Below are 15545 nucleotides of genomic sequence, written 5' to 3' on the forward strand. Positions count from 1 at the left end.
AGTCAGAGGTCTCTGTAAAGTATACAGCCAAAAAGTAGCAGAAACGAAAGTATGAACGTTGGGTAAAGTGAATCGAAGTGGTCCTGTGCCGGTTAAAGCAAGACCCATCGGGCATTCGAAAGTCTCCGATCTTTGAATTCAAGGGGAAAACGTAGAAAGTGAGAATACATGGTCTGAGTCCGAATGAGGGAGACCAAATGTGAACTTTGTGCAAAAGGGGTCCAAGCCCGAATGAGGGAGATATGGTCTGTGCCCGATCGAGGGAGAGCAATTGTGAACATTGTGATAAAAGGGTTCCGAGCGAGAAGGAGCACTGGAAGCGAGAACCTGTGAATGTGAAATCATGATGAGAAAGGAACTTTGGTGCTTGTTTGTTAAGACAGGCCCTCTGCAACAAGAGACTGTAATTCGGAAAGAGGCTTTGGCAGAAGCCTTGATACCTATGCTTTAAATTGTATCCTTGTGGCAGAGAAGCCAAAGTTTGTGCGAATCTCGAACGTGCCGCCTTACCCCGTGCTGAAAACGTGGGAAAGGGAAGCCAACTGCTCAACTATCCTGACATATTTTTTTAACACTTTTCTTTTTGCATACACTATGGTCACATGGCCGAGACAACACCAATCACTGACAGCAGAATAAGCATAAACAGTTTTATTAAATAAAAGTAAAACGTAGCACTATTCATAGCAATTGGTTCAGGATGGCTGTAATGTAAAGGTTCTTGGGAAAGTAGTACCTTGAACCGAGGATGGTATATGAAGGACAGCAAAATAAAGGCATGCAGAGTTCCAGGCAGGAAAGTCTCCTGCTTATTGATTTCTAGACCTCAGTCTTCCTCCCATTTCCAAGTGTCCCAAAAGTCCTCCCCTTCTTGGGGCTCTCCTTCTCTCTGTTACTTATTTCTCTCTTCTAGGACAAAAGGACTCTCCCCCACTGTTAGGCATCCCCAATTCTTGGAATCAGTCACTCTTTTTCTCTTCACTGTAGGATACCTCTCATCTGGGCTCTTCTGTCTCTCCTTCCACTCACTGGGGAACACTCTCTTCTGGGGTCCCAGGTTCTCCTCTTCCTCACTACATTATGTCACTCTTCTGGGTTAATGGGCTCCCTTCTTCTTCACTGCATTACACGCCTCTTCCGGGCTCATGGGCTCAACTATTCTTCACTGCAGCCCACCCCTCTTTCATTCTCCTGGACTCACCTCTTTCTCAATGCACTGCGCCCTTCTTCTGGTGTCCAGGGGCCTTTCTCCCCCCTAACTGGAGCACACCCCTCTTCTGGACTCCAAAGGCTCCTCTCTTCTTCACTGGAGCATACCCCTCTTCTGAGCTGAATGGGTACCACTACTCTGGTGCTCTCTTGCTTCCTCAGCAAACTCCTCTCCTCAGCACCCATCCCATAAAGCACTGTCTCTGTTTTGTAGCCTCATTTCTAAAGAGTTAACTGTCCTCCCATTGACTGGGCCAACATTTGAATTGATTGGCTAATTGGCTTCCTATTACAGCCAGCAGAAAGACGTCTTTAAAAGGTTTGATGCCATTTTTATTCTTTTCAGTTGGTTTCCCGTACAGGAGCTGGTGTTTGTCTGCTGCTCTGCTCATTCCTTGCCTCCTAGTTGTCTCTCTGCACATATTTTTGCATTTTGTGTGTTTCTGGTGTTTGAAAGTCATTTTAAGTTGCAGGAGTAAAGTCCCCATCTGTGAAAAATAGTTTTTCTTTTGGGAAGGAAGGACTTCTCTTCTTAAATGCTGCAGCTGCAGGGAGAGGGATAGGTGTTCTCCTTTGCAAGCATTGCTTCTGAGAAGGGGTTGGAATGAGTTAGATTTTCTCCTTCTTCGTGGATCTGCACCTGTTGTCTAAGGGCACTCCCTGACTGTGTAAGTGTTTCCCCATAGCTATCTTCCTCTGAATCCCTGATAAATATTCCAGAATTTACTCTGGGTTTTGGAGCTCTAATCATGATGCAATCCCTATAACTCTGTTTCTTTGGGACCTGGTAGTTCCTGAAAGGTTGCTCACTAAGGTGGTTTGGGAAAATAAGTCAGATCTAGTCCTACTAACATCCTGGGTGTGATAAAGAGGGAGTCTTTGGTTGGGTCTTTGGGAAAAATCCTACATGATTATTCTACAAGGGCCTATACTTCTTGTACAGTAGTTCTTCGTCTTGCGCCAGATAATATTCAGGATTCTTAGCTGGTTGGGTTGGGGTGCGTATAGGATCCTGTCAGCCCTTCCCTCAATCAGACAGGGAACAGGTTGCCCGGTTGACCCTGTGAATTGCCACATTGGTACAGACCATACAGAATCATAGTAAGTATACCTCTTTCCCTGACCTTGCAGTCTCATCAGTTGCATTTCTTGCATTTTAGCTTAAACAGATTTGTAGTGTATAGAAAGAGCAAGAAGAATAAGCACTTCAATATTATCTTCAGAGCCCGACCTCCAACCCATTCCCATCCCTGATTTAAAGAAGGAGAGTGGGAACCATAGCAACATTTAGAATTCAGACTATGGAAATGTAGGTACTGACACAAAACTATGTTAAAAGGTGGCAAAATAATTGGAAATATGTGCTGTTTGCAGCAACTTCCTAGACCTTTACTCCTTTGGGACCCACCCAAGGGCTGTCACCCTCTACCCACTTGCATGTGCCCCATTCTCCATCTCTGAATTACCGTACTTGTTACCCTTTGTTGAACATGTTCAAGCATGTAAGACCAGAGAACAGTGGGGAAACCATCTATCTCGGCTTGTTGCTGCTCCCAGTGATGTTTGGTAACATAAGTTTAATGAAGAGGATGCCATGTGTAATACTAATATGTTGTTGCTCTTTATTGCCTCATTTCACTTTAGTAGTCCTCTCTTTCGCTCACTTCATCGTCCTCTGTTCCCCTCCTCTATTCACATCTTATTGGTTGCTTCCTCTTTATCTCATCACCAGGAGATGATATAACCTCCATCCAGCAAGAGATCTCCATGCTGAAGGACTGCAGGCATCCCAACATTGTGGCCTATTTTGGCAGCTATCTGAGGTAAGAGCATTTCCCTCTCTATAACTCTGGCTTATGGTTCACATTTCATGCTGCCTGTTTCTCCTTTACCCCCCACCCCCCTGCAGGCCCCTAACCCCTTTGCATTGATAATACAAATGTCTTTTATGTTCATGTTAAAATGGCAAATGCACATAAATGCTAACTGCAAGGGTTTCGGTCATGTCTTTTTGGCATAAAAGACACAAGGTTTCTGGGATCTGCAGTCTTTCCTGCCCTTTAGATTGATAGTCACTGGCGGGGTCCAACAATTCAAATGGCAAGCCATTAGCCAGCCATAAAAAGTCACTTGCCACCTCAAATCTATACATGTACACAACACACCATTTCTTACTTGCCAGTCAAATATCACTAGCTAGTGCTAGCGGAGAGTGCACATTTTGCGCGCAGGTTACTGATTATGGTCATAACAACAGCTGACACAAATTCTGGCAAATTAATGTTAAGGGCATGACATCTGGATCATCAACTGTCTGCTGTTCAGGGATACTGGCATAATAGCATACAGGGGCTCTCACTAACTCAACTGTCTGATAAGGGCAATAAATACATTTCTGTTAGTGGCATTTGTTGGTAAACTTCAAAAATAAATGATTTTCCTATCTCTTTCAATGGGACCCAGCATATGTCAGGATCGCTCTGAGACCCTGGTCCCTCTCGAATCACTGGGGACTACAACAGAGCGTGGTTGCATCACGTTCCAGACCATTCTCCCCAATGCAGCTTAGTTATTCAACTAAAATGGTGCATCACACTGCTTCCAACCGCGGTGGGTAAAGGCGAGCCCCTATTCACCCTACCACTATGAAAAGATAGAAAGAAAATAGGATCTCAGTTTTAGCTTAGAATAGGGTTACTCCGCCTGGTTAAGTTTGTGGTGGTTGCTTTTCTGACCCCCACCAAAGAATTTCTCACGGTCTCTTCCAGCCCTCGGCTTCGTAGAATAGTTTCCACAACAAAAATGTCTCTCCGCTTTTTTTTTTTTTTTAAAGTTGACTTTTATTAATTTTGGCATTGGATGTGAACATACAGGTGGATACATATTATGCTTTAGGGGGTATTTCACGAAATTGTTCCAGTTCACCATAACAATATTTAACAACATTAACGTTCATTGTTCCAATAAGAAGAAAATAAGAGCCCCGCCCCCCTTCCCCCACCCTCCCTCCCGGTTCTCGAGTCTCCTTCCGAGGCATTGCTACTTTGATTCGCGGTAGGCTGTGTGACCTTCATCTTCAATCATCTCTATGTCATCGATCTCCAGTATAGTCTGTGACAGGCATGGGTTGTTGGCCATGGGTCGTTCAACGTTCCGTCATTGTTGTCCTGGGTTGGGTGCTAGTTTCTTTGCTGTGTTAGGTCATCCGTGGTTGAGCGCGAAATATATTGTGCAGTGAAGTCGCACCAGGCTTCCTCTTGTCGTGCAGCTTTGTCATGCAGTATTGCCGTTATTTTTTCCATTGTGTAAATGTTTGTGGCGATCTGTATCCAGTGTTTTTTATCAGGTAGGTGTGAGGATTTCCATTTTATCACTAGGGTTGCTCTCGCCGCGAGTAACAGGAGGGATATTAGACCTTTTACCCTGATCAGTTCGTCATCTTCTTCCTCGAGGCCAAAAATAATCAGGAGGGGTGACAGTTCCCTCTCTATGCCGTCCAGCTGCTTGATCCATCCCAGGACTTCTTGCCAGTAGATCCGGACCTTGGGCAGGTCCACCACATGTGCCAGTAGTCTGCATTCATACCACATTGTCGCCAGCATCCTGGGCTGGAGGTCTGGAACATTTTGGACATCCTGTATGGATCGTACTGACATCTGTGGAGCAATTTTATTGCATGTAATTTATACTGGGCTGCGATTGATATTTTGGATGCCGTTTCACAAATTTTGTCCCAGGCCTGCTGGTCGAACTCTCTGCCGAAGTATCTTTCCCATCCTGCCTTGAGACGGCTGTTTGGCGCGTCGTCTTTTGTAATTAGAGCCTTGTACATTCGTGCTATGAGGCCTTTGGAAGTGGCAGTCATGTCTAGGATCATCTCAAAGGGCGTTAGTTCTCTCTGTGTGGTGGCCTTCCATTCCCTTCTGGATAAAACCCCTTACAATCGCAGGTACAGGAAGACTGGTATTGGGTGAATTTGGAGGGCTTCCTCTAGTTCCGTTATTGAGATGAATTTCCCTTTTCTCCACAGCTGACCGACTCTCTCGAGGCCGGCATCGAATCACGATTGGTATCTAGCGTGTTCTGGGATTTCTTCTCTGATCCCGGGGGACCAGAGATGGCTTAGGGGTGAAGGCCACGTTGTGACTCCCAACATCGCTTTCCCCTTCTTCCATATGGTCCACATTGTGCTCAGTATCGGGTGATTGCGCAGTCTTCTCGTCAGTTTCGGTCTGGGGACCCAGAGCCATTCTGCCAGAGTTACGTTAGGACAAAATATTGTCCAGTTGGACCCATTGGAGGTCCTTCTTATATCGCAGGTCTGGGATTAAAATTCAGAGCTGTGTGGCTTGATAATAGCATTCTATGTCCGGTAAGCCCACTCCACCTAGGTCCTTTGGTAATATTAAAACATTGTAGGGGATTCTTGATTTCTTCCCATTCCACAGAAATTCTAGTATGGCCTTTCTGACTTGTCTAAAGAAATGCTCTGGGATTGTGATGGGCAAGGCCTGAAAGGGATCAAGGAACCGTGGGAGGGTCACCATTTTGATTGCGTTTAGGCGCCCCATCCAGGAGATTGTTAGCAGTTTTCATTTCTTAAGATCAGCCTTGAGAGCTTCGAGAAGTGGGGGGAAATTGGCTTCGTAAAGGTTGTCGAGGTGTCGCGTTAAGTTAATCCCCAAGTATCTCATTGTTGGGCCTCCGATGATGAACCCTAGTTGCTCGAGAGCGATTTGGTGTTCCGGAGATGGATCATGCAGTGGAAAAAGAATGGATTTGGATTTGTTGATCTTGAATCCTGAGAGTGTGCCGTATTCCTCCATCAGATGGATCGCTCGTGGAATGGAAGACGTTGGGTTTGACACATGGAGCAGAATGTCGTCTGCATACAAGGCCAGCTTATATTCTTTGCCATTCACCCGAATCCCCTCCACTGCAGGATCTGCTCGCAGTATTACGGCGAGGGGCTCCAGGGACAGTGCGAAAAGTATTGCCGAGAGGGGGCAACCCTGTCTCGTACCCCTACTGAGGGGGAGCCAACGGGAGAATTGGGCATTCACTGCGACCGATGCTCTTGGGGATATATAGATAGCTTTGATCCCTCGACGGAGCGTGGGGCTTAGGCCTATCTTCTTTAGCGTGGCCTCCAGGAAATGCCATTTGACTCTGTCGAACGCCTTCTCGGCATCAATTGAGAGTAGCGCTGGTTTGCTCAGTGATGTTTGGGCCTCGTGGATTAAGTGCAGGGTTTTCCGGGTGGAGTCCACGCCTTGTCTGCCTAGGATGAAACCCACCTGGTCATTGTGGATTATTGATCCGCTTTTTCTTTAAGTTGAAAACAATGTCCTCATCGGGTACAGTGTCTACTTTATCCCATCTCCTGGAATATGTCCTCCTGAACTTAGTCCTGTAGTCAGATGCAAGAGAATAGGCAGAACTCTTTAGAAATCCCACTGGACAAATTCCCCCAATCTTATCAAGTCCAACCCTAAGATGATATGGGGTCGTTGTGCCCAAAAGTGACCAGTTCAGGTGCATTTTGGAAAGACTGCAATGGCCAGTGGTGGTGCTCCAAAAGTGTCCTAAAGTTAAATGAAGTCTCAGTACAGTTCAGGTCAGCACTATATCAATTCAACACACTAGCATAGGTCTAGGGAAGGATTCTCAACCCAGATTGCACCACCAAAGGTCAGGTCACAGTGAGTTAGCGGCAGGGCTTTACGCCCAGGGCACCCTATGGGAGACATGGGGAGAAAACAACAGATATGCACACTTACCCCCTGGCTCGGGATGTTCCGGATTCCACTTGTGTAGGTTCCAGACTTCGTTCTAGACTTGTTCTTCTGTTCTTGTTCCCACCACAAGGGCCGTCAAGAGGTTTAGACAGCAGAGATACTTTGTTTGAAGGGATTTTAGTTTCAATTGGTCACGGTAAACAGGAATCGGTTCAAGACAGCTTCCAGGTGAAGACCCATTGAAGAAAAAGGAAGACTTGTGCAGGAGAGACAGCCACCCTCTGGGACATGAAGATGACAATAGGCGATCGTACAGAGGCAAACACATGCACCAGCACAACGTCCCTCGAAGTAAGACGACTGAAAATGCAGCAGCAGGAGACTTGTGGCACACAAGATGGAGATCTGCAAAGTTCCAAGGCTCTGCTCGGAAAGGCTGTGGCTGGAGCGATGTAGCCCAGGAGAGAGCTGGTTAGTCAACAAGTTTGCCCAGGGACACTTCCGAAGGCTCGCTAGGCACAGATCCTCGAGGGGTCAAGAATGATTTTCCCACCAGTCCAGGGGTAAAAGCACCAACAAAGGCCTTCATGAGATCAGGGCCGAGGAGCAGGGCTTCACCGGGACACCACTGGAGTCGATGGTGTCACCTGCAGGGGTCGAATTTGGTTTGTCAGCACGCTGATCTTCTTCGTAGAAGTCTTGGCTTAAACAGTGATCTCATGAACAGTTGCAGGAGCCCTCTGTTTATCAAAGATTCGGGCTGGGAACAAGCCCACCAATGGTAAGGATCTGCAACATTCAAATAGCCTGGGGTTGTCCAATCATGGGCAACCACTGGTCATCACATCTGCCCAGCAACAGACTTCCTGGCACCAGAGTTTGTGGATTGGGACCAGACAGTCCCAGCCCCTTCCTCTGGCTCAAACACACACACTGTGACGATTCGCCAAGTATCGCCACTTTTCCCCAAAGGGGAGCCCTTTCCCATGATGCTAAGTAGCTGCGGCCGCTCCCCAATAGTCCCCCTAGGGGTTGTTTAATGTGTGAGGACCTCATGAGGAGGGACTCCCCCTCGGGGGATAAGGACTACCATCTTAGGTACCATCCATTGTATAACACCATCCACCTTCACATGCCGTACCCCTCCCCGCCTCCATTTCAAACCACTATATTGAAAGTAACTCAATGTATGTCTGTAGTGCCAGGGTCTGATGAATCCCGAGGTATTGTCACTGCTTTAGATGGGGAAGCACTTTCCCATGAGGCCAGGGATGTGAGGCCACTACCCGATAGTCCCCTTGGGGGTGGTACTCAGTGGGAGATCTGTTGGGGTTGGCAGGAGGACCCCATTGAGGGTAGTGACAATTTAGAGAAAATGCGGTACCCATTTGACCCACCCAGTTTCCCTCAAAAACCCTCTAATTCCATAATACCTAATGCCCTCATTTATTTTTGCAGTATATCCCAAGTAAGAACTACTGGGGCGAGGAAGAGGCCAGGAATAATGAAGATCACTGACAAGAACAAATGCACATGCTCTAGTCTTTTGAACGATCCTATTGGCCAGCTGTTATTCAAAAGCAGAGAGGCCAGATTAAGATGGTGTGTTTGTTTTCGGCTCGGCATGGGCCGAGAGCTTGTCAAGCTATGCGCAGACCAGCAGAGCATAGAAGCAGACAGTGTCCGGGAGAGAGGCACACTCACTGGAGCCTCGCGAAGCAAAAGATAGTCTGGAGTAGAGGAAAGATACCCGTCGGTGACCGAGGCCGCTGAAGTGTAGAAAAACCACTGCAGCACACCAGAAGAGTCGTGGGGAAGACTGGGGAAGGCCCCGGTGAGCCAGAGAAGCTTCCAAAGATCCAGACAAACAGAAGGTGCCGGCCAAGACCATGTAGGTACTAGGCTTGCTAATCCCAGGGCTAGGGAGACCCAGAGGGTGCATGAGGCCCAAAGCGAAGCACAGAAGGAATCTTCACCGGGACAGAGTAACCAAGTGAAGGTGGTCTGAGACCCATATTGGGAAAGCATATCCCGAACAGTACTAAAGAGGAATACGAACTTTGCATATATAAGTGGTACTGGTACTCACCAGTGGTCGAAGTGTACGAAAAGACGTAGTGGGACTATGTTCCCTACAGGCCTGCACCGCTCCCCACAAACCCCATTGACGCACCCCTTCCCATGCACAATACAAACCCAAAAACACATGCGCCTGATGTTTAAGGGAACATTGAGTGCAGTGCACTGAAAGTGCAAGTTTCAACTTCTTCCTACACCTTTATTTTAATACGAAACCATAACAGAACGGTTTAAAAAAAAAAAAAGTATAGGAACAGTAAAACCTAATTAAAAGCAGTAGAGGAGCACCGCTCCCGACTGCTCCCGCCCACTTCGACCACTGGTACTCACAGACCTTGGCAGGGGAGTAAACCAAGGCGGTGAGTTGAAGAGAAATCAGACAAAGAGCACTATGAGAGTAACCAAATGAAGGGGATCTGCGGCCCATACTGGGGAAATACACCCCAAACAGTAATAAAGAGGAATCTGAAGCTTGCGTGTACAAGTAACCCTCAGAGACCTTGGCAGGAGAGTAAACCAAGGCTGTGCGTGAAAGACTGTGAGAACGAGAATGTTGAGTACCCTTCTTCGCAGGACAGTGGACCAAGGGGGGGTACTGAGAACAGGTCTGGGACCCATAGCAATTGAGAGGAAGAGCAGCGCTTATTCTTCCTCGTCGCAGTACCTGGGAGCTGGGTCTGCTTACAAAGGGTCTGGGACCCTCAAGACGGCTTGGAAAAGGTGTCCAGGCTATTCTTGTTGCAGCAGCAGGGAGTCAGGTTTGCCAAGTAAAGATGAGTACCTATCCTGATATTTAAAGACACAGAGACAATTTGGATAAAGCTTGGAAAGACTCTGGAGAAGTTAATCAACCCCTTGAGTCTTATGGAACTTTTGTTTGCTTTTTTACACCGTTTTGGAACTTTTATTTGGAGCTATGAAGCTGGGCTGCAAGTTGACAGCCAAGAGACATTTCCCTTTTCAATTTACGTTGAGTTTAGCTTATGAGGGATAGATTCGGATTTGGACACAGGGCGGCAAACTTTACTTCAGACATCCTGACACTGACAGTTATTAACTTGTTTTGTTGTCGGAGGGAAACCCCTCTTAGAGGTAGGGTAAGTTAGGATTTCCTCTAACCCCCAGCCCTGTTTTTGTTATTAATAAAAGTCTTTGCCAATCAACATGCCACCCTAGGGTCCGAGTCTTACTCCTACACTCTGACACAGGGGTACAACTAAGACAGGAAGTACTAGGACGAAGAAGAGCACAGAAAACACAAGGATTACTGACTGTCCTAGTACGGAGGCAAGGTGGCTCACAGGAAGCATGAGGAATGCCGAGGAGCCATTGACAACAGGTGTTGGTGTTACGCTGGGGCAGAGTAAGCCCCATAAAATAGGTAGAGAAGAAGGACTTGAGGTCTTCTCTTTCCCACACCATCTGAGAACCCGGAAGTTTCGAAGTATGCACCCGACCCGAAGAGAGGGCTCCAAAGAGGACGCTGGCAAGTGGCTGAGGGGAGTCTGTGAAGGGTCCAGCGTCGGTGGAACCAAACCCAGCGGGAAGCAGGCAAGGCAGTGGCATGACCTTCAGGAGGAGGGGGACAGCGCAGTCCCTGAACAGTGCCAATTCTGAATGCAGCCACAACACAAGAAGCCGCCTCAGAAGCAGCAACAAAGCAGACGGTTGCAGTAAGCGGGAAAGAGAATAATCCCAGTCCCTGGAGAGACCAGTGCCATGTGAGCAAGTCCCAAAAGGTAACCGGAACCTCGGGGGACCGGTAAGGATGTGTGGCGAGGAAAGGGGTCTCTGCTTTATATTATGCCGGGGCAAGCATGATGCCTAGCAGAGGGCCATCAAGGGTCTGGGACCCGAACAGAAGCGGAGAGTGCCTCTGAGAAAATCTTCCTCGTAACAGTGGCAGAGATAAGCCCACTGACCACCAGAGAAGGGTCTGGGTCCCCGATATAAGTAGGACTTATGACTCTGTAGGTCCAGTGAAAGAATACCAAAATAAAACCCAAGTGGTAAAAGAACTCTCAAATACCAGGAGAAGGGAGTAATTATCCTGGTGAGTAACTTGAATCCCATCAAGTACGCTGAAGAGATGCAAGGGGAATGGAGTCATTCCCCCTGGCCTTGTTGTGAACTGTATTGGAAAGTGCAGACCAGTAACAGGAGAAGGGAGCCATTCTCCTGGCCCAGAAGGGTAACTGCAAAGTGCTGAAACTACCAGCCATTTGTTTACAAGAGGACCTTTTTGGGAACACTACCCGTATGCCAGGAGCAGGGAGTCATTCTCCTGGAGAAGAAATTTTCTGTTCGATTGCTACAAGCCAGGGTAAGGGAGTCATTCCCCCTGGCACCTTGTTCCAAGAGAACATTCTTGGAACGCCACCCATATACCAAGAGAAGGGAGTCATTCTCCTGGAGAAGGAGACTTCTGTTGGTTTTTATTAATCTTTAGTTGTAGTGTAAGGGATAGAAGTAGGTTGTGACACAGGATGGCAGGCTGTCATTTGGACGGATATTCTGAGAGATCCTTTAGTATTAGTTTGAGGCAGGGAGACCCCTTTTAGAGATAGGGGTAGTGAGGGTTTCTTTTATACCAATAAATGTCTATAGCAACAAACATGCCACCCTTTTGTCAGCTTCCTTCTTCGTCACCCTTACAGCACACAGACACACACACAGCACCTTTGCCTCGGAAAGCAGCAGCATTTCCTGTCCTGAGAAGGCAGGAAGAATGCCAAAGAACAATATTGAGAAAAGAACAAGTGAAAGATCTCGTGGTAGGGCTGTTTTAGGGTGCTAGGCACCTTTAGTAGCCATTCGCGGTAAATGCAAAAGTGCATGAGTAAAACACACAGAAACAGTAAATATATCACAGCTGCTACCTGCTTGTCGTAGGCACATTAGACAAAACTGGTAATTGATTCATATTCAATTCTATTTCTCCTAATGGTGAATGTGTTTATATGTTTTATAAGGATTTGTGTGGTAATACTTTCCTATGATTTTTCTATGCTTAGTGTGTGAACTAAAGTTCTAATAAATAATTGCATTTTCAGAAACATATTGTCTTACTTTTACTTCTAGTGTTAGCTCTGTGTGGACTGTGAGACAGGCATGGTATCAGGAGAGACACAGACTCAAGGGTGTTCGTTTCAAAACCTTTATTTACTAAGGTTCCTGGGTTGGTGTAATGCCTAACTGGCCCTAACCCTAGAGGGATGGTTCCCTTAACTGATGATTCTAAAGGCCGTCGATCTCTGATAGTTCAAAACAAAGGTCTGCCTGTGTCTAAACATATCTTGCCCTGACTCTTTACAAAAATGTGATAGGAAGTCTTTAAAAAGGAAAAACAGTAGTGCCACAGAAAAAAAGGAAAAACCAGGGTTGGTTTCAGGGGCACAATGTCCTTTAATCGCCTGCAATTTCATCCCCTGCCATTTTAACATCTATATTACAACAAATATGCTCCTCAATTTTATTTTTAGGGGTGGTGGGAAAGGGCAGATAATGGTTTCAGGGCTAGGGAATAGCTAAAAATAAGTGTGGGCGGGGGGGGCTTTTGTTAGAATGTACACGTTAAAATGACAGGGCGTGAAATTGCAGTCAATGAAATGACATGACATAGAACTGGTTTCAGGTGGTCTTCTCACCAGGTGTAGTTTGGTCAATGTCACAAAAATGAGTTCAGTCAAAAAGGACTGTTCATAAAACCTTCTCCACAAGGTCTTTGCAATATTCTCAAATACCTTCAGTTTCTGTGGTTCCTTAGGGGTTTCCCTTCCCTAAGCTTCAAACACCACAAAAGAAATATAACACAGTTCCTCTTTCAACTTGTCTGGGTTCCCATCCCCAAGCTTCAATTCCTTCATTATCAAAATTGTTAGGCCTCTCAGGGCTCCCTTCCCCAAGCGTATGCCTCTCTGTTTCACAAAATAAAAGTTCACCTATGTTAGTCCTCTTAGGGTTCCCTTCCTCAAGCTCAGGCCCCTTTAGTTATGATATGATATGATATGATATGGCATTTGTAACGCGCCTATACACAAGTGTTTCAAGGCGCGACGAGGCAGGGAGGGGGGAACAAGGGGAAGACAGACAACGATCCTACTAGGCCAGGTGTCGTTCAGACCGCGCAAGTGCAGGGGTAGGGGGAAGGGAAAAAGTGCAAGGGGAATGGGGGGGGGTGCAGTACAAATAAGTAGAATAGAAATAAAATATTAAATAAATAGGGCCAGCTGGTGGCAAGTGCAAGGTAAGTGCAGACAAGTGCTGGGGAGGGGGGCTGTAGTGATACAGAGACAGTCCCGCAGTGTAGGGTTTGCCAGGGAGGCAGTGCAAGTGAAGAGTGACTGGGCCCAGGACCGAGGTCGGTGAGAGTGGCCCAGTTGCAGAATCAGTGCTGGTGAAGAATTTAGCAGGGGAGAGGGAGAGAGAAAGCAAAAGTGAAGAGGAAGGTTTTGAGGTGCTTCCGGAACCGGAGATGGTTCTCCTCAAGTTTCAGGGAGGCAGGAAGGCTGTTCCAGAGGGAGGCCCCTGCCGCGGAGAGAGATCTACCCCCAGCTCGTTGCTTCGAGAAGCGGCTGACCCTGAGGGAGTTGGAGACGGATGAGCGTAGGGCTCGGGAAGGAAGATATTTAGGAAGAGAGAGTTGAAGGTATTTAGGCCCCAGGCCCCAGAAGGCCTTGTGGACAATGCAGAGGGTTTTGAACTTAATCCTCGCAGCCACTGGGAGCCAGTGTAGAGATTTCAGTCCTGGAGAGATACGGTCCCTGGGCTTGAGGCCAAGGACAAGTCTCTCAGTTATGTTCTGGATGAGTTGCAGAGGGCGGAGAGTGGAGGCAGGCAGATTAAGATAGAGGCTGTTACAGTAGCCCAGCTTCGAGAGAACCAGGGCTCGGGAGACAGTGAGCTTCTGGGGGAAGGAGAGGAAGGGAAGAATACCTCTGAGGAGGTGCAGCTGGTAATGTGACTTCTTAGAGACGTCAGATATATGAGGAGAGAAGGAGAGTGTGGAGTCGAAGATGACCCAGAGGTTTTTTGCCTTGCAGGTAGGAGCAGGAAGAGGGCCAAGAGAGGCCGGCCAGAGAGCTGCAGGGAAGGAGGGAGTGGGTGTGCCGATGAGTAGGATCTCAGTCTTACTAGCATTAAGGCAGAGGTCATTGGCAGCACACCATTCCTGGATAGCAGACAGACAGTCAGAGATGAGGGAGGGAGAGGAGGAGGCCGAGGGTAGCCTGAAAATGAGCTGGGTATCGTCCGCATAGCACTGAAAGTTGGGGCAGAGGGCGGCGATGCGGTGGGCAAGGAGTGCCAGAAACTGGTTGAACAGCCAGGGAGAGAGATTAGATCCCTGGGGAACGCCACAGGTGGAGAAAAAGATGTCAGAGAGGAAGGACCCAAGTTGGACCTGGGAGGGTCGATTGGAAAGGAAAGAGGTCAGCCACGCCAGAGCCTGACCAGTGATACCCAGGTTATCACGGAGACGGTTGAGCAGGATGGCATGGTTGACAGTGTCAAAGGCAGAATAGAGATCGAGCAGAATGAGAACACACGGAGTGTTGGAGTCGAGGTTCAAGAGCAGGTCCTCACGGATGTTCAGGAGAGCAGTTTCCGTGCTTCTGGCCGCTCTGAAGCCAGATTGATGGTCATGGAGACTATCAACAGCTTCAGCATGGAGGTTAAGCTGGGAGATGGCCAGTTTCTCCAGGAGCTTGCCCAGGAAGGGAGTGATGGAGATTGGGCGATAGTTAGCCAGACAGGAGGGGTCGGCAGAGGGTTTCTTAAGGAGAGGGTGCACAAAGGAGTGCTTGAGGGGGGATGGGAAGACTCCAGAGGCGAAGGAGTGGTTGCAAAAGTCAGCCAGGGCAGGAGCCAGGGAGTCGATGTGGTCCTTGATAGTTTTGGAGGAACAGGGGTGAATCTGTTTAGACGAGACTTTCATAGATCGGACTTGTCTGGAAACCTCGTCAGCAGAAAAAAGGGGAAAGGCAGAGAAGGAGGGAGGAGGGGTGGCTGCAGAAGGGCCAGAGGAAGAGCAGGGAAGAGAGGGGGGGAGGTGATAGGAGGAGAGTGAGGACAGGATGTCCTGAGTTTTAGAGATGAAGTGGGAGGCCAGTGCAGTGCAGAGGGCCTGGGAGGGGACAGGAGAGGTAGAGACTGCAGCAGGGTTGGCAAGCTCCTTGCAGATTTTAAAGAGTTCAGCCGAGTTGTTAGATGCTGCAGAGATGCAGGCTTGGATAAGGGCTCTCTTCTTGGTGAGAACAGAGAGACGGTATTGCCTTTGGAGCACGCGGCAGGCCGGTTTATCAGAGGATGAACATGAAGCACGCCATTTCCTCTCTGCCACCCTGCATTTGCGTTTTAGGGTGACGAGATCTGAATCATACCAGGAGTTACATTTGGCTTTGGGCTTCAGGCGGATTTTCATGACAGGGGCTAGGTTATCAAGAGTATCAGATATAGCAGAGTGGAGCAAGGAGAGGGCTGTGTCAGGGTGGGAGTCAGCCGAAGGGGGAGGGGGGGCGA

The 15545-nt window shown here is 47.9% G+C and overlaps 1 protein-coding gene across 2 annotated transcripts in view; it reads left to right on the top strand.

Annotated features, from left to right (window-relative positions):
- The window catches only part of MAP4K2 (mitogen-activated protein kinase kinase kinase kinase 2), a 1208607-nt gene that overhangs the window by 275223 nt on the left and 917839 nt on the right, over window positions 1-15545 (top strand). For both annotated transcript variants that reach the window (XM_069645028.1, XM_069645029.1), the window contains exon 3: window positions 2942-3032. In XM_069645028.1, coding sequence (XP_069501129.1) covers window positions 2942-3032 — 91 coding nt within the window. The remainder of the gene's footprint in view (window positions 1-2941; window positions 3033-15545) is intronic.

Source organism: Ambystoma mexicanum, chromosome 2p (assembly GCF_040938575.1).
Source record: "Ambystoma mexicanum isolate Mex_15411 chromosome 2p, UKY_AmexF1_1, whole genome shotgun sequence".
Classification (NCBI taxonomy): Eukaryota; Metazoa; Chordata; class Amphibia; order Caudata; family Ambystomatidae; genus Ambystoma; species Ambystoma mexicanum.